At 42.6% G+C, this 18,883-nt stretch overlaps 1 protein-coding gene across 1 annotated transcript; it reads right to left on the bottom strand.

The window, feature by feature from the left end:
• Positions 1-6,160: 6,160 nt before the first annotated feature.
• Positions 6,161-18,431, bottom strand: ercc6l2 (excision repair cross-complementation group 6-like 2). The gene is made up of 20 exons (XM_054610519.1): positions 18,172-18,431; positions 17,321-17,751; positions 17,103-17,219; positions 16,741-16,934; positions 16,544-16,637; positions 16,268-16,335; positions 15,915-16,122; positions 15,676-15,816; positions 15,388-15,504; positions 15,158-15,277; positions 15,004-15,075; positions 13,864-14,009; positions 13,646-13,741; positions 13,343-13,442; positions 12,848-13,000; positions 12,379-12,462; positions 9,755-10,817; positions 9,517-9,671; positions 8,880-9,037; positions 6,161-7,680 (listed from the first exon to the last, which is right to left on the bottom strand). Exons 1-20 carry the CDS (start codon positions 18,197-18,199, stop codon positions 6,405-6,407), a joined length of 4,821 nt encoding a protein of 1,606 aa, XP_054466494.1. The 5' UTR covers positions 18,200-18,431; the 3' UTR covers positions 6,161-6,404.
• Positions 18,432-18,883: the final 452 nt, after the last annotated feature.

Here is an 18,883-nt window from a genome sequence, read left to right as displayed (position 1 = left end):
TCCCATGGAGCAAATGGGGTGTCTGTTGTTACTTAACATTGTAGAACTACAGCAAAGTTACTTTAGGAGAAATACTACTACATATATTTTCCATGCAACTAAAGATGCTTAAAATAAATAATATGCATTTTCAAAAGGAAAGGAAAGAAAGAAAAAAAATGTACAAAACTAAGTCACAAACCAACAAAAATGGCTTGTTGTAAAAAAAAATTTGACAACAAGCCAATTTTAAATGTTGTTCAACTACCAGTTCAATTTAACTTAAAAACACTGCTCTCCAACACTGGGAATTTCCAGGAGGGCTGTGATGACTGTAATGTTCCTATAGTCTTTAAAAGCTGCAGTCAGAGCAGCGTGTATGTCGCCCACAGCTGAAATCAAAAGTTGTTTACCCTGGTTGTTTCAGAGCGGGGACTTTCCTGAGGTGATCTGCAATTTAGTGGAGCAAACACATTCATGACACCTTTTAATTTACCATTTTTCAAAGCCTTTTAAACATTAAATTATGCTCTCAGAGCTGACAAGTCAATTTTATTACACTCATAATAGCAGGTTATAGGTAGCCAACATAGCTCTCTCCCATTGCGAAGCATCACTGTGGGTGAGCTTCTCTCCTACTCTTGAAGGATAATGGTTTTACCATCAATGGGATCATATTTTAGCAGGAATATTAAGTCAAACTGGCTTCAACATGTCTGACGCCCCTAGCAGATGAGAGATTCATTAAGAGATGGGTCAAAGGAAAGTCAGCGTTTTCATTTCACCGGGTGAGCACACCTTCTGTGGGTGGTCAGGGCTCCGAGGACGGCCTCTGCACGCAGACTGTGTGTTTGAGCAAAGGGGGGAAAGAAAAGGAGAGAGGTGCTGCCTTTGAGGATGCTCCCTGTGCGACTCCTCTCTCCTCCCTGGACACTGCTTGCTTGTTGTTTCAGTAAACAGAAGGGTCCAGAGATGATCCAAGACAAGCACACAGCCACCGCAGCCCACCCAGGAGCCAAGGTCAGGATGGCTAACCTTCAGACGCACACTCACACTCACACACAAAACCAGCTCCAGGTTGACCCAGGGGTGTCAGTTTAAAACTGGAACTCGTTCATTTGAAATACTTGAAAATCCAATCTAACATGGTAATTGTTGAATCAAGAAAGCCATTTCCCATGAACACAATCTAATGCTGAATTCCCCCCTAAACATATGAGTGAATTATCAGAAAGCGATAAAACTCCACTAGCTAATTACATTCACTATGCATTTTAGACTCCATATTTCCCACAGTGGCTTTCTTTCTGAATGTTTTCCATCCCCTGAATGTGCTGTGCTTGTCAGTATGACACACTAGTATAAATATTTGAATATTTATACTAGCTGAAATATTTCTGTGACATAATTACCACCTTGTCTCTCAAAATGTGCTGCCGAGAACACGCGGATTCATTCTCCCAGAGGAGTTTTAGGGGGTAATTATTTCTCACAGGAGTAATAATACCTACCTCTCCTCTCCCCATCCAGGACGGAGGTCTTTGAAACTCAAGAAGATAATTCCGACCCTTCATCTCCTCCATGAGAGCAGGCGGTCAGGGACGGGCTGCACCGTCAGCGAGGGAGAGCAAACCAGACTGAAGGACGAGGGACGGAGAGGATAAAAGTATGGGAATGTAGGGAAGAGAAAGGGTAAAAAAAAAAAAAAAAAAGAGGAAAGAATTTCAGAGAGAGTGATGGATCGAAAAGGGAAAAAGAAAAGGCCAGTGACTTCCCTGACAGCCCAGTGCTCACATATGGCTAGGCTTTGCTTGTATAGCCTCTCTTCAAGGCGAAGGGCCCTGCAAACATAAACAGTAGAGAGGCTGCAGCTGGAGCAGGGAGGCAGCCGCTTGCTTACCGAGACCTCTCTACACTAAACAATGGATCAAGTGACGCACAGGCCTTTGGCAGTGCAACAGAGACCCAGGCGGCCCAGAAAAGCCTTTCTTCCGTACGTTTATATCTCTGCTCTCTCAATATTTACCCCATGGGAAAACACACAATTTTCCGTTCCTTTTGTTCCCCGAAAGGAGCAAAAGAGAAGGCCTCCCTCCATTCCCTGTCTCTCCTCACCTTCAAGACAGGACAGGTTCAGAGAGGACAAGTGTCTTTTTGTGCACAGTTTCAATATATAGGACGCTCTATCTTCAACGATTATGCAGCTCTGTCTATAATTCCACCACTTACTCACTCGTATAGCTATGTAGAGATGTTGGGAATGAACAGATTTAACCTTTCCTTCAGCACAATTCATTGATATTCACACGCACGGTCTATTTCCAGCCGTGTTGAGGTGAAGCAAATAAAATCAGGATTAGTCTTTCTCTTACCGTGTGCGTTAACCGCATTCAAAAGTAAGTGTGTGTGTGTGTGTGCATCTGTGTTATATCTCTTTTATGGACGGGCACAATGGGGAACGGAAGGGCCTAGGAGCCAGTGAATTAACCCAAATTACAGCTAACAGTTGCCCCCGGTAACTGGGTAGGAATGAGGAGCAAATGGTGTGTAATTTGCTAATGAAGCGGGGGTGTTTGTCTTTTTTAACATTTAGAGACCCCCTCAGCCTGTTACCGTAACAACAGGAGGACTCTGTACCCCCCTGATGTAGTTATTTGCTTGCTGAGTCACCTAAAAGTTGTTTTCATGGGCCTTGGTCTAAAACTGTTTCTCCTGTTCGGTCGTAAACACATATGATGGTCACTAGAATACACGTTTTTATTGATAATTACTTTATTATAGTTGCCCTGTGGCTGAGTCCTCGCCACAGCATCCCAGGTTGGGGCCCGACCCCCGGCCACAAAAAATTTTTTTTAAAAAAAAGTGTGCAACACATTCATAAAGTATAAACACTAGGAAGCCCACATTTGGGGATTTTGAGGTCAAAAGTAATCAAAATGTTGCTAAATTTGGTTGTAAAGTTAACTAATTAAATCTATTAGAAATGTAGATTACAAATAACCGTTGTTACACCAGCATTTGAATTAGGATATTCCTTTTTTAAACATATTCCTTTAATAACCCGGATTCTATGTCAGAGCTGAAAAATGACTTAATATTTTAAATAATATCTGTATAGGCATCTCATCAACTTTCAAACACATTTTGCCCATCATGTAAGATCATTGTTTATCTCAGCAACGACATCTCTGACCTGACTGAACTGATGACCTCATCTGTGAGGTAAATAAACTGGTATGTATTAACCTGTTGTTTTTCCTGTCTGATGATGTCAAAGTTCAGATATTATGTTAGGCCACTCCCCGACACCTTAGGTTTCATGACCTCACAGATTATGTCATCAGTTCAGATATGGAAGTTTAGAAGTGATAAATTAATAATGGAGTGAGCTGGGTCTACCCGGGTCCTCCTTGGACCTCCCCCGTACCGTCAGAGGTGAATGGCTTGAGTCGCAAATGGTCCCGAGAGGTTCCCGCTCTGGGGATTGTGGTTGTCTGCGTCCTAAATCTTCATGGTTTGGTTTCTCAAATAACAAAAGCCAGTATATTGTTGTATTATGCTCTGCATTGACTGATTTATTCATTTATTTTGGTAAAAAAAAAAGTTGTACTATACCTCCTTCACCCTTGAAATGGGCTTTACAGGAGAATCACAAACTAATGATACATGTTTCTTGACTCTTTAAGCCCTGAAGGCTCATTTTCTCGATAAGCTACAGTTAATACAAGTATTTGATGACAGTTGCTGGGTTGTTTGATTACCGTCGATCAAATGTGATTAAATCACATCCACACAGTTGTCAGTTTTTGAGTGTTAAACTCTTAAAGTCACAGTGAAACAGAAGTTAAATGGCCTTCTGTGACGGGACGAGTTTTAGAGTTATATGGAATATGTGCAAACTGCACACCGTAGAGTCAAAAGAGGGTTTTGAATAAAGTCTTGTGATTGGTTCGCTCAAATGTGAGTTTAGACTTCATTATAAAAATACTGAAAAATGTATATATTCGCCATATTCCAAAAGATAACAATTAACAGAGACAGGATGAAGGATTAGGATTAATTTGACAAACGTTTTATTTCACAGTTTTGCATTTACGCATTTGTACTAGTTCTTAATCAGTGACAGTCCGCAGACCTTCTTAACACATTGCAGAGTGAATGTAAGGAAACCTGAGCCAAAGATGACTGAAGGCCCGGGTCAGCATGGGTCAGCGCTCATTCACAGCTTTTTACAAATCAAATCAAACTAAGTGTCACAGTCTGACTTCTGCAAATAAACCTACATCGCCAGGGCCGCCCCTATGCCGCTCTGTCTGACTGTCCGGTTTATAACAGACTCACAGACACCCAGGTTGTAGTGGCAGGAAATATAAACAGACTTCACACCCTGGCCTTGACACAAAGAGAGGAGACGCTAATGGCAGAAGTGGAAAAACACGCTCCTGACTCTTTCAAGGTTTGGCAAGTTGCACCACGGCATGTAATAAAATAAAATACAATCATAAGACTGACTTGAGACATTGTCACCGATCACTCATGGTGGTTCTAAGTCTCACTCCAGATCCTTAACAGAAACCAGCAGTTAGCATTGTCTACCACTGAACCATGTTAGCTGGCCTCCATTAGCCTCCAACCGCTGTCAGTCAGCTGGCGAGCCTTTCTATTGTCAGTGAAATTGCTAAGCCCCTCTGCAATCTCACTTCAACCAGACTATGACCACAAAAAAAGACAGATAGGGATCTGCAAATCTCAAAGCAGAGAGGGAAGGGTGTGGGATAAGAGAAAGGGCTTTTTATTCTCCTCTGTCTGTGCTTTGAACAGGTGTGACAGATGTGTGGTCTTGGTATACGAGTGTGTGTGTGTGTGTGTGTGTGTGTGTGTGTGTGTGTGTGTGTGTGTGTGTGTGTGTGTGTGTGTGTGTGTGAAGATAGTAGTGATCTACCACCCAGAAGGTCTACATGCATACGCGCTCACACACGCACCTACTATTTACAGAGCTGCGTGTTCTGTTGAGGCACGTAGTCCTTTCTCTTGTTTGTTGATAGCCATCAGCACTTTCTCATTTCTGCCTAAACAAAACACAACCCTTGCACAGAGCAGCTCTCTTTGGGGTTCTATTTACTTCAGTGCAACAGCTGAAAGAGGTCAAACACAGCTCGGCGGTTCAGCACATGCACGCGCTCTCATGTGTGGACTTTATTTGTTTTCACATTAAGAGCAAAGCTAGGAGTTTGATATGTCAACATTTTGGGGGGCTTTTTGGGAGAAGTGCAAATGATTCTGTCAGCGGAGTTTGAAACACACTTTAGCTAAGCGTGTGAGAGGACAGGTGGATGGACGGGTGTGAGAACGAGTCCCCGTCCCTCTTCTCTCACAGCTCCACTAAGTCTTAAACTGCTTATTGTTATTTCACTAATAGTCCAGCAGCCTTCACTCTGAGGGGGAGGGGGGAGCTTGCGGCCGAGCTGAGCCGAGGCCGCAGACTATCAGATTACCGTAAAGAACACTGTGCAGGGAAACCACATCATCTACACAATATGTGCACACTCACGGGGAGTGGGAGGCAGCGAGGTGTTCAGAGTGACGGAGACATAACAGCCATTAGGGATGTTTTAAGTGATATCTCTGCAGGGCCGGGTGGCAGTCATGGTATCCAATAACGATAATGGCTAGTGCCTTCAGCGGCTTGGGTTTTCTCTGTCATCCTCTTAACATCATATCAGGTGTAGAGACAGTTTGAGCACACTGACCTATAACTACTTTATAACTACGCAAACAAGAAGCATCAACACACAAATATGTTTTACAGAATATTGGAGCTGAAACAATAAGTTGATCAGCAATCATTAAAGACTCACTTTTGGAAATTGTGATGGACGCTTTTCAGTATTCTATGACCTTTTCCAGGCCATCTATTAATCGCTAATGAAGGTAATTGTTAGTTGCAGCCCTAAATTACATATTTGCTGTTGTGACTTTTTCTTTTGAGCTTTGTTTCCATACTTTTTATATGAGTAAATGCCTCTGTGTTGACTTTGGGGTCAGCTAGGTTATGTGTGTTAGGAGTATTTTCTTTAAGAAAAAAAGCAAAAAAAAAAACAGGGCAATAACTTCAATAAAATATACAAAGTTTTAAATTCCCAGAGTGATTTACACCCTGTTTATTCAAGTAACAGTCAGCATTATGGTAGTAACACACTAATTCAATGAACACTGAATATTTTCAAATTATTACAGTAAATAAAAAAATAGACATTCTAAAAATAATGTGACATCTAAAAATAATACAATCTGTTAAGAAAACTCAAAGCAGAAAAACCTGCTTTAAATATCCATTCTGAATTTATAAACATCTCCTTTAGAACCGAAAAAGTAAAAAGGAAAGAGATGAAAACTTTCAACACAATCTTATTGTCTCTTCTGAATTATTTCTTCCACAGGAACTTCTCATTCGTCTTCCAGAGACTCTTGCTCTCCTCTTCTCCAGACCTACCTCGACCTGCAAACTTAGTGTTGATGCAAACCCTCTGCACTTCGGCCGGGTCCGTTAACCTGTTGATGCTCTCCTCGTTACCCTCATTCAGGATGTCCCAGAAGTCTTTGCGACTGCCCTTTGGTACCACCTGGTGTACAGGTGGTTTGTTTGGAGAGTCTAGGAGGCCTGCAGAACCAGAGTCAGTATTGGGAGTGATTCTGGATGGAGAAGGTGTGGTGAGACATGTGCTTACTGACACAGACGAGAGTGTGGGGGGTGTTTTCGGGGTGCCCCTCTGTTGTGCACCCCTGGGTCTGGGTTTTAACAGATCGTCAAGGATTGAGGTGTCTCCTATCAGATCTGTGAGGAGGGAACGATTTCTGGAGGTGGACTTGGCCTGTTCAGGTAAAGAATTATCTCCCTGACCCTGAAAAGGTTCACTTCTCCTGTAGGACATTTTTTGCTCTTTCTCCCTTCCCTGTTCTGGGGGTTTGGATAACATGGTGGACCTGCCATGGCTGAGGTCCGGAGAAGAAGGGATACGTCTGTCTGTGCATTTCTGGAAAGCCGTAGCCTCCCCAGACCCCAGACCACTGCTGCTGGCCTGATCCAAGCCAAGACCACCACCAGCTCTGAAGGCTCCAGAACTAGAAACACTACCCCTCTTTGTCCTCTTATGTCCTCTGGCACTGCAGGCCGTCTCCTCCTGCTCCTCTGACTCACGCCTCCGAACATCGCTTAGAGGTTCTAGCACATTCTTTTCTGGGCTCTTTTGCTTTTTCTGGGGTGATAGAACATCATTTTGTGGGTTTCTCTGCTTTGTCTGGGGTTTGGGAACATCATTTTGTGGGTGTCTAGATTTTTTCTGTGACATGGGAACATTGTGTGAGGCTTCAGGCTCAGTTTTGGGTTCAGGATTCTTCTCAGTGTGTTTAGCCTTTGTTTTGGCTTTTGGAACATCCTTTTGTGGGGTTCGGGTATGTGTGTGAGATTTTGCGGTCGTTTTGAAGGATGTTGAGGAGGTAACAGTTGAAGAGGAGGTCTGTGCTGAATCAGGTTGTGGAAAGTTGTTTGTGACGGTGTTGACCAGGTCAGGGTGGTTCAATGTAGCATAATACTCTCGTAGCCAGGACAGTCTCTGGGTTGAGTTTCCTCCCAGAATTTCCACTGCAAACTGATGGACTGAGGGAAATTTGAATTTCTCTGCCATTTCCTCCAGCTGCTGCCTGCAATACACACGGAACACACCAAGGACGCAGAGACGGAAATGAGTGTTAAAAAACATCCTCGCACAAAAGATGTGTTTATTTTTAAACTAACATCAATTCAACACTATGTTCACACACGCACGGTTAGAAGTACGAGGCCTAAATCTGGCACATGTGAGCATACAGTAAGATACGTTGAATCACACATAAAACAACGTCTTTAGAAAAACCACAAGGCTTATACTGTCTATCAATGAACTGCAGGTCAGTGAAGATTAATAGTTCTTCACATATTCAGGCTCATATCCAGACAGCCATGCAGTGTGTGGTGTTTTTCCTGAGCTCTGATGCAGTCATTAAAACTTTGGTCTAACCAAACCAGATTCTGGTACAGAAATACTTCAAAGTCACTGGTGGTACAGCAGCTCTGTGGTGATGTTAATAATCACTTCTGGCTTTCACTGGAAAAACAACAAATATAAGAAACAGCAGCACAAAGCAAGGTAAATTGAGGCACTATAATACGACTGGTGTGTATTTTCACTCCGTGGTGAGCTTCTGGGCAGAGATTCAGTCTTCTTCTTGGGAAATGAGATCGGAGCCATAAAGGTGTCTATATACGAGTGTTTGGGAAGGTAGGGGGACGGAGGTGATGCAGCAGGACGTAGGTGTGTATTCTAGTGCTGTGTGTCTGTATGTAAATGCTTGTTAGGGCCTGTGTGTTCATCGGTGTGGGTTTGGAAAAGTCCTCGGGCGATCATTTTTGGTTAGTCTCGGGAGGGCTGTGGTTGTGGAGGGGAAAAACTCTTGCACTGTTGGGCCTGAACATAACTGGGTAATCTTTGGCATGATGCTGGGAAATAGGTGGGTAGGAGGGAAAAGCTCAGAGGTGGTCTCTGGCTACACACACACACACACACACACACACACATTCCTGAGGCCCATGTGGGGGCGCTCAACACCATATCTGTGGTAACTTTTGGCCTACTTCCCTACACTGCCAGGAATTCCTCTCTTCCGACTTCACTCTTTACAACCCCTTTCCTCCTTTCATCCACTTGCCTGATTTATTCTCATCCAAACAATGCAGCCCCCCTTATCATACGTCACTTTTCCTTCAGTAAGTCTACCCATGACTTTTTTTTTTTCACTCTCAGCCTCCTCATTGCCTCGGTTCTTTCCTCTTCACCTCACTTCCTCTGACACTGGTTCAGTACCTGCGTATGGCCAGTGGAGTCTCTCCGATGATGAAGGTGGTGTGTCTGGTGTGGTGCACACTCTTGTTGGTGAAGGTGACTGGATGGTCCACACTGGGCTTCTGCGGTCTGACAGGAGGAGGGCAGGGCTGACTGTCTGGTGAGCTCGCCGACAAGCTCTGGTTTAATCAAACAAGAGATTTGTATCATGTCAAATAATTACACTTTAAAAATCAAACACCTCTCCGTCCCTCCCCACCCGTCAGCACTGTTGGCTGAGATGTTCAGGCTTATGTTGACATGATAGTGGATGTAACACCACATATTTGAATATAGGTGACCTGACTATGTGTTTACATCCACTCTGACATCACAGTGAGCATGTGTGTCTGATACAGTATTGGCAAGGCTTAATCTGCATGCCAATATGCAATTGCCAGACATGCTTTGGTAGAAAACAGACCCGAATGACAGAGTTGACGATGAGGTCTGTAGAATATTGAGTAATCCTGCCATGGTCTCCCACAAAAACATATTCCTGTGAAGCTTTTAACATTTAATTTAATTGATCTAATCTAATTTGAGATGGCAAGATACAACAGCAATATTATACATTGGAAGAATCTCTGAACCGGACCAATGTTAAGGCAGTATGTACCTCCTGGGTTCCTAGAAGGTGATTGGCCGGGAGCTGAGAGTACATCTTGCGCTCAAACACGTCTCGTACAGCAGCTCTGCTGATCCTCTCCTCTGCTTTGCTCCCCCCCACTACGCGCTGGTTAGAGTGGGTGTACACCACCTCCTGTACGCCACCTTTAGACAGAAAGATACATCATTAATGTTGAAACTGATTCTGAAATATATTAGCAAATATTAAAATAGGTACTTAATCTCACCTAGCACACTGTCGATAGTTCCCTGCTTTCCTTTTGATACAGGGGACGTCTGATTTCTTAAACTTGTAAATGAAACAGCTTTGGGCGTCCTGTTGGTTGTTGGAGCTCTTTGCTCATCTTTTGCCGACTGAACTCTAGATCTTTCTTTCTGTGGAGATGTAAAGTGACATCCTGCAGTTCTCCCTTTCTTAACAGGGGCGTATTCATCCTCTGATGATGTGACTGACTCTATGTCTTCTGTGTATTTGGATCTGGCCTTGCCTTTAACACTGGCACTTTGCCTCTTTCTGTTGCGGTCTAGCCTTCCTCTCCCACGATAACTTCCTCCACCAAGTGAATTTAAAGCGTCCCTCTTGGGCAAAGTCTTTGCCTCTATGTCCAAGTCCTCAGATTCATCTGAGCAACCCTCTAAGCAGTGCACTTTTGGAACTGGAGTTTTAAGCTTTTGAGGTTTCTTTCCGTCTGATGAGGAGTTTTCATCAATTTCCTCATCCACTGTAGTTTTGTTATCTGTCCACCCTTTCAGGCCGTTTCTCTTTCTTACAGTAGCAACACTTTGTTTTAACAGAGAACACCTCTCTTGTCTCCCCCTACCTCCCTTCTCCCTGTCTTCTCTGTCTGAACCGCTAGAGATGTCACACGTTTTCAGTCCCAATTTAGAGAGACAGCTTGCAGCATTTCTAGTATTGGAGGTCTTTCTAGTAGAGAAGGTACTCTCCATCTTTTGATCCTCAGCATCTTCCTCAGAGAGGCTTTCATCGACACCCGGACTACTGTCCCCTTCTGCTAACTCTGGTTTTCCTTTGACCCTTTCGAGGAGCTTGGAGAAACCGTGCTGGAGGAGACTCATTCGACCAGGACCAGTGGCAGCATTCTCAGTCTCATTGCCATCCACTGCACTGGGGTTTGATGCCTTCCTCTTAAGACCCTGCTCATCTTCATCCTCTTCACTTCCACTGCTGAAGTCCAACACCCCTCTGGGGACTTTCGATGCATCTCTGTTCTCCTTGGCGGGTCCATGTTTGGTTACAGAGCCGTCTGTAGGCGGAGGGTCTCCAGGTTCCTTAAATAAAAGGATAAAACAAGCAGCTTAAGAAAAGTAAAGACTGATTGGCATAAAAAGCCAAGCAAGGAACACATTTTAGTTCATTTAAAATAACTGTATGAGAATGATTTTGCTACACACCCTTTGTGCCATCTTTCTTTGGACCAGCCCATGTTAGATTATATTGTGTAATACAAAACAGATGTTCGTAACAATAAATCACAGTAAAAATCAATGTGACATCTGGCCCTGGACATGGAGTTATAAGAATAAAACATGGGGGTCATAACATTTCCTTGAGTTATATGAATGTGCCTCTATGGGAATGACCACCAACTGAGATTCTAATTTCACAACAATTTGACAGCTAGATGACTCTTCCCCAATTCTGCTGTACTAGTGTGCGTGTTGGTGCTTACACGCCTCCAGCCTCTCTGTGTGCGTGTTAAGGCACCCCAGTGTATTCTGTGTTTTTAGAAAGAATCTGAAAGGCCTCAGTGGAGCAGCAGCCCTGTAAAAAGGACCCGGCTGGGAACGGGATGATAAGGGGTATCACTATGTAAATAAATAGCTGAAAAGCAGAAGATAGGCTTCAGTGTGGTCTGCTCCTTCCATTAGGACACATCAGTAATTACATCCAGCTGTTTCACACAGCATCAGAGTGGGAGTGAGAAGCAGAATGAGAGAACTTCATCCTTCAGTTTTGCTAAAATACAACAAATTGAGATGTTAGGCCTTAAAATTATACTCCACCCAAAATCTATTTATTTGTGTTTTTTGGAAGAGTATTACATACTTACGCCCGGAGTGCTTGATTGGGCCGTAAAAAGTCTGTAGTTTTCACACAAAGAACAGGAGCAGTGGTCGGCTTCAAATCAGCCAGTTGCAATTATTGCAGGTTTTAATTGTATATAAAAAAAAAAAAAAAAAAAAAACACTGCACAATAATTTGCACACTCAGTTTAGGCAGACACTACTAATTCAATGGAGCTTTTCAGTCTGAGGATGAAGATGCTGTGACATAATGGCAGAGTATTGAGCTATATTTTGCTGAAGATATGGCGACTAAAACAGAAGTAGTTTTAGAGATTTCCATTTATATTTTTTGTACTTTTTCCCACTATAAAAAAGCACCGTATAAATCTATTGTAACTGGACTCAAGCTAACCACAACTGCTGTAAGGAAACTACAAACTTTTTACAGCCAACTTTAAAGCCTACAGCGGGGTGAGTATGTGATACTGACGAGAACGATTTTGGCTCATCTCACTTTGACAATTTTGTCATAGTAGAATCATTTTTCCTCATAAATGGGGCGTTTTGGAATAAACCAGAAGATGACACGACATAGAAGAATGGAGGAAGCAATAAAGAAAAGAGTTTGAGCTAAAGCAGAATAAGTATAATGAGATTGCGTGAGTTGGTTGACTGGCGGACAGGAAGGTCCCCATTTGAGGTATCCACTCGTTCACATGGGAAAGGGAGGATGAGTGGGTCGCCCGGGAGAGAAGACGGACTGACGGATGGGAAGATGAGTGCCCTAATGTTCTGGGTCTCTGAGAACAGCAGAGTTACTCACGCTAGCTGCCTTTGTCTCCTCCTCCTTCTCTTCGCCTGTGTGTGTGCTGCTGGTCATTACACCGGCCTCCACTTGTCCTTCTCGCTGAAAGTGAGACACAGATTTATCAAAACCCATCATTGTAAAATAAATCTTACAAACATCAACAAAATACTTTTAGTTTTCATTTTTGCCAGTTTTTATCATCAGCACATGTTATTTTTAGACGTTCTGATACTGAAGAAATAACAGTAAGTGCAACATGCCTCTCTAATTCCTATATCAGACAAAAATAATTAGAGTTAAGACACATTACTACTGCCATATGAGCACTTATGAGTAAATTCCAAATAAGTTTTCTTGACTGTTTTGTGAGACCTTGCGCTGTGACTGGGGACATGAATCAGCGGGAGGAGGTGAGTTGAGACAGTAGGCCACAGTAGAACACATCATCAATCAAACAGAAAAACAAACGTGCTGGCTATCTAACCTCTAGTATCTTGCGGGTGAGGCATGTCCCTTTGGTCTGCAGCCTGAAGAGGTTTTTGATCCCAAACAACTCCCCCTTGTGGACGCCATGCCCCTGCACTGCCTCAAAGTACCGCCGTGAACTCTCCTTGCCCACAACTGAGCATTGCAATTGCTGGAGGATGGGAAAAGGCGGCGCAGAAAAAGTACATTATGTACAGAGATACTGACAGAGAGCGCTGAGTTGTGGCACATGAGGTAGAGCGCTTGTCCCGTAACCACAAGGTTGGTGGTTCAAACCCCTCTACCGGCAACATGCCGAGGTGTCCTTGAGCAAGACACCTAACCCCAAGTTGCTCCCCGGGCGCTTCGTTGCAGCCCACTGCTCCTCCGGGATGGGTTAAATGCAGAGAAATAATTTCCCCATTGTGGGACTAATAAAGGCTTAATTATTTGGAAGAACTGGTAACAATAAACCCTTATTATCTGATTTGTGTGTGCGCTTATTATTTGGTACCTGTTTGTAAACTTGTCTGAGGTAGATAACCTCCTCCACAGTCCCCAAGGAGATCAGCCTGAGAACAGTCACGTCCCTGCACTGGCCAATACGATAAGCCCTGAAGAGAGACACAAACACATCAATACACAGGCATCGTGCATATAAATAGTAAAAAGCCGTTATGCTTGCATGTGCTATCAGCCAGCAGAGATATGACTAGGTACCTTTTACTGGTAGCTACATTTCTTTTTGAAGCCAGTCGAAGAGAAGCAGCAACAGAATTAAAAACTTTGTAAAGTTAAGATATGGCCCACAACTTACCTGTCAATAGCTTGGAGGTCATTGGCTGGGTTCCATGTGGGGTCAAAGAGCACAACCACATTGGCCCCTACGAAGTTAAGACCAAGACCACCCGCCCTGATGGAACAAAGAGCCAGTTATCCACAGATTCAAGGTTTAAAAATAAGCACCACTACTGGTTTTGTAAATGTAAAAATCTGAGAAAATGTTACTCATATGACTGTTATTGTTTGACTCACATGGTGGAAACCAGGCAGAGGTTGATGTGAGAGGAGCCGTTGAACTCTTTGACAAGCTGGACTCTCTCTTTGGCTTTGGTGGTTCCGTCCAGCCTGCTGTAGTCCATCCCCTCCGCCATGCAGTAGCTCTCCAGCACATCCAACAGCTGACAGGTTCAAAACACAACAAACAATGAGAAGGGTTCAAATCAACCATTGTAAAACTGACAGCTCTACATGTATAATATAAATTCACTTATCGTCAAGGTTGAAGGGTTTGTAAACGTTACGTAGAGTAAAAATAAACTGATATCCCCATGCTTAAGTATTTATAGATATAATATACGGGTCTTGCACGATAAAAACTGTATGGACTCTATGATTACCAAAAAAGCAAAACATAAGCGATATAAATATAAACTCATAGCAGTCAGTATTGTTATCATACTATCTCAGGTGACAGCAACCATTAGACTCTAGACAGTCTAATTATATTTAAAACTCTAATTGCCCTTGCTTATTAATCTATGTCAGCAGAAAATGCCTCCTGCTACTATTTTTTCTGTTGACAAGTAATCTGCTCTAACATCAGTGGCAATTAAGGGTGTTTGTTCAAGCCTGTTATTGTTGAAAGGCTGAGTGGATAACACTGGGTTTAAAGATCTAAAGCCCAGTTCAGACCAAAGATTTGCGGCAAGATGAAAACGCTTTAGAACATTGCAGGGAAAGGTTGCAGCGATGTGAACTGGCTCAGCTCGACTCAAGCTGGCTGATGGTGTCAGACAAAAGAGGGGTCTATGGATGGCCATTTCGTGGACGGCTCTGAATTATTGATCCTCCCGTAATTTCTTTCATTCAAATTTCAAAACTATATCCTGCAACAACAAAAGGAGTAAAGAAAGTTGTTGCTATTGAGCCGATGCATGTCGTCTCAAAGTAGTTGCAAGATTCAACTCGTCTCATTGTGAATCTTAAGTCTTAACTCAGATTTTTATATTACATCTCTGTAAGCATCAAGGCATTTTCCTTTAGGAAAACATCTCAGCATGCTGCTTATCCAACTCTCACATCATATCTTTACGACCACTATTGCAAACACACAAACTCAAAAACATTCTTACTTCAGTAAACACCAGGTGCCCACACAAACACAGCTCTCACCTTGGTTGAGAGAGAAAAAAGAAGCACTTTATCTCTCCTTTGCAGGTAATATTTCAGCAGCTTCTGTAAAACCTGAAAGGAACACAGATTTGTTCAATCACACTGAAACAGACAATAATGAGTATGAGATTAAGCCTTTGTTCCCAAATTATACCTTCATCTTTCCACTGTACATCGGGTCGGACAAAGCTTCAAATGCTTCGTTTTTGCATCTCTGCACAAAGTCTGGAAACTTCTGGAATACCTTTGCACAGATGGCACCCACGTACTTCTCCTGGGAGACACAAAAGAGTTGTCGGCACCAGAAGGTATGACCTCAGTCTGGAAAAACTGTCCAGGTGATGGCTCTAATGAACCAGTGTAGTAAATCAGTTATAGCACTACCTGTTTCTTGCTGGAGCCTGCAGTGGACTGAAGCAGTGCTGCATGGTTGGCAACCTTTCTCAATATGGCCAAGTAACTGAAGTACAGCCCCTTCATTTGTGCACCTTCCGCGTTTGTCTGCAATAAAAGAAACCGATTTTGCTGTTCACATATGGGTCAATTATGAGATGGATATCACTCATTTCAGATTTGTGGAAAACAAATCAATCCTTATGAACTTAAACCAACAATTACAATTACAATGCACGGCATACAAAAGGCACACAATATTGAAAGTGGCGCACTGACTTCATAGCAGCAGCTTCCGCGGGTGCGTCCACTTTGACAGTCACATTTCTCTGAAGACCTCAGCATTAACGTCACATCTTCAGTTTCCAGCACCGTCTGATACACTGTCTGCTGAAAGTCTGTCAGAGAGCAATACACCACCTAGGAGAAAACACAACATCACAGAGTTTCTTTGAGCGTCGCTTTCAGACATCATAGACATTCATCCTGATGGTTTGGTTTGACTTCAACAATCTTACTCTGTCGTCCTTCTTTGGCAGTTGTTCCCTGATGAGAGCTTTAGTCCTTCTGAGGAACCAGCAGGAAATCTTCTTCACCAGGGCCCTGACAGTCTTCCTCCCTATAGCGAGGGCACGTTTGGTGGCACTGTGCCTCTGCCCTTGCTCAATTGGATCTGAAAACTTGTTCTTGAAATTTCCTAAGCTGCCGAGACAACCAGGTATGGCCCTAAATAGAATAAGAAGTATATAAAAAAACTAAAAGCTATTTTCAACAATCACATGACTTCCTTAACAGGGAACAAAATGACTGAAATGTGCTCTTAACTATGCAAATTACAAATGTGCTGTAATATAAAAGTCTCTTAACCGACCAGTCCATGACACACCACAGCTCCTCAAGGTTGTTCTGTAAGACGGTGCCAGTGAGGCCAACTCTTATCTGATGAAAATAGAAGTGGCATCATAAGCATCAAAAGCATGGCCAACGCAAAGCTAAGCTAACTTTGTTTAAGCAGCTCATCATGATGGCAGTACAATTAAATCTACTGTAAATAGAGCAGAGATGAAGACCGCTTGAGTGCAGACTTTCGAGTTAACCACTAGTAATAACATAATGAAATGACAACACAAACAAAAAGCTCTCTGACCTTACATTTCAGATCCTTCATAGCCTGAGTGATCTGAGAGTTTGGATTTTTTATCTTGTGGGCCTCATCCACAACCACAGCAGACCAGTCTATGCTGCAGAGAGAGCGTAAAGGTATATTTAAGTCACATCACATATTTAAGAAATACATTTAATGTTTACAAATGCGTATGTGGGTGTGTCGGGCATGGTTCTTACTTATTAAACTGATCCAGACAAAGGCGCAGAGTTTCATAGGTAGTGAGAGCGATCTCGATGCGTCCATTCTTGATGCGAGCCAGCTCCTCCTCTTTCCTCAGACCGTGGACCACCACACACTGGAAGTGACCCCATGTGTCCAGCTCGTCTTTCCAGTTATAAAGCACTGACAGTGGGGCCACAATGAGGAACACCTAGAGCCATTCATGGAAATACCAAAATACAAAAATTGTGAGGATGAACACATGATTGTTGCACATGATTGAATGTGCCTGGTAGTTGAAAAAAATGCTTAATTTACCCAGCTAATTTTTTATGATTCATGAAATGTCCATTTGTAACTAGCTTATTTCAATACGCACTTTGTTGGGTTTACTTTGCTTGGAGGGCATCTGACTCTGTAGAAACTCAGGCCTGTTGTTCTTGATGTCCTCCCATGTGCCTGTTTTGTTCAATAGAGCAGCAAGGAAACCAATGACCTAAGACAAGTTAATATAGGTGGAGAGAGAGGCATGTGAGAAAAGCATGCAGACATCTAAAAAAAATCTGAAAATAGATGTGCACCTAATGTACTTTGTACCTGTACAGTTTTTCCCAGGCCCATGTCGTCCCCAAGGATACAACCTCTGGAACGAATGTAATTGTTGTAAATGAACCTGATACCTTCTCTCTGGTAATCTCTCAGGTATCTGTTGATTGTGTAGGGAACTCTGTCCCCATTATCACTCAACTGTAAGGGGACACATACCCTGGTGTCTGTGATGCTGCCGGGAAACAAAGGTTTCTCCTGGGTAAAGTGATTCAAGCCTGGTCTCGTGAGTTTCGAGACAGGTACAGCTTCTTCCTCTTCTTTTTCTTCCTCCTCTGCATCTTTACTATTGTCAGTGAAAACCACTGACGCTGTGGTACCATTATTATGAGAGGTGGAAGTCAGTCTCTTAATGTTGTTTTCTTGCAGGTAGCCATTTCTCAGGTCAGGAGCCAGACAAGTGTCACCTTCACGCCATGTCGCTATTAAGTAAGAAAAAGTTGTATTAGTTAACTGTTCTTAGCAACAAATCTTTTTAAAATTACTTTAACAAAAGGCACACAGATAGTTTGGACATTACTGGGGTGTGTCCAAGGCAAAATTAGTGTGGGTTTTATTATAATGGCCCGAAAAGATATAGCAAAAAATCTCTACAAAATAAAAAAAACATACTTTCATGAAGGGATTAGGGATGCATTTGTCCTACTATTATATTCTCTAACGTTACAAGAGACTATCAAACGTATAGTATTTTGGTTTATCCCTTCCAAACACGGGTGTGTCTTATTGATCGAATCAGTCTTATGACTAAGTTGTTGTCCCTGGTGAAAATATTAGCTAGCAGCAGAGGCTATGAGTAGCCATAGGGTTGTGTGAACCAGGTCTAAGAGGTGCATTCAAACCTTTTTCAACTGCAGAAGAAGAAGCCATCAGGATAGCGTTACATTACACTCGTCCTCCCTCCTCTTCTTCGTGTTGAGGAAAAGTCAATGTAGCACGCTAACTAGCTTGATTAGCTTAACTTAGCTAGCCTATTTAGCAAAAGACATGACGGCGACAAATGTAGAACGAAAAACCGAGCGGGGCTTTACTTTATCCTCCGGGCAAGTTCATTCATTTAGCCGAAAAGCCACAAGCAGAGCACAGACGATATGTTAGAGGGAGACAGAGCCAGAACAGATGCAGCTCCACTGCTGCTAGCTGAATGTTTATACATTTTAACAACGAGTAACGCACTTTCGACGCATTTCATCGATTTCAAATACAAATTAAATGTAAACGTCTACTCTAAAAATTACAAATCACTTTAAGCATATTTTCTAAATATTGCATTTCTGTTTCATTCGTTTTCTTTTCCTTAACAATTCTTTTCGTTACAAATTCCAATGTCGGACATTCTGGTGAAAGTGCTGGATAGTATCTAAATTATCTTTTTTCCTGGAAATAATAGTTGATTCACTAAAAACAATAGTTGCAATGAAATCTTAGGAGCAGCCAGTTTAGACAGGGCCTATATATACATAAATAATATAAAATAAAATGATATATGGATGTATTTCTGCTGCTACTCAAGAGTAGCTACTTGGAAGTTTCATGCTTCACATTCACAATGTG

This window comes from Anoplopoma fimbria, chromosome 13 (assembly GCF_027596085.1).
Source record: "Anoplopoma fimbria isolate UVic2021 breed Golden Eagle Sablefish chromosome 13, Afim_UVic_2022, whole genome shotgun sequence".
NCBI classification, from domain to species: domain Eukaryota; kingdom Metazoa; phylum Chordata; class Actinopteri; order Perciformes; family Anoplopomatidae; genus Anoplopoma; species Anoplopoma fimbria.
This window is presented reverse-complemented; position numbering and strand designations above follow the sequence as displayed.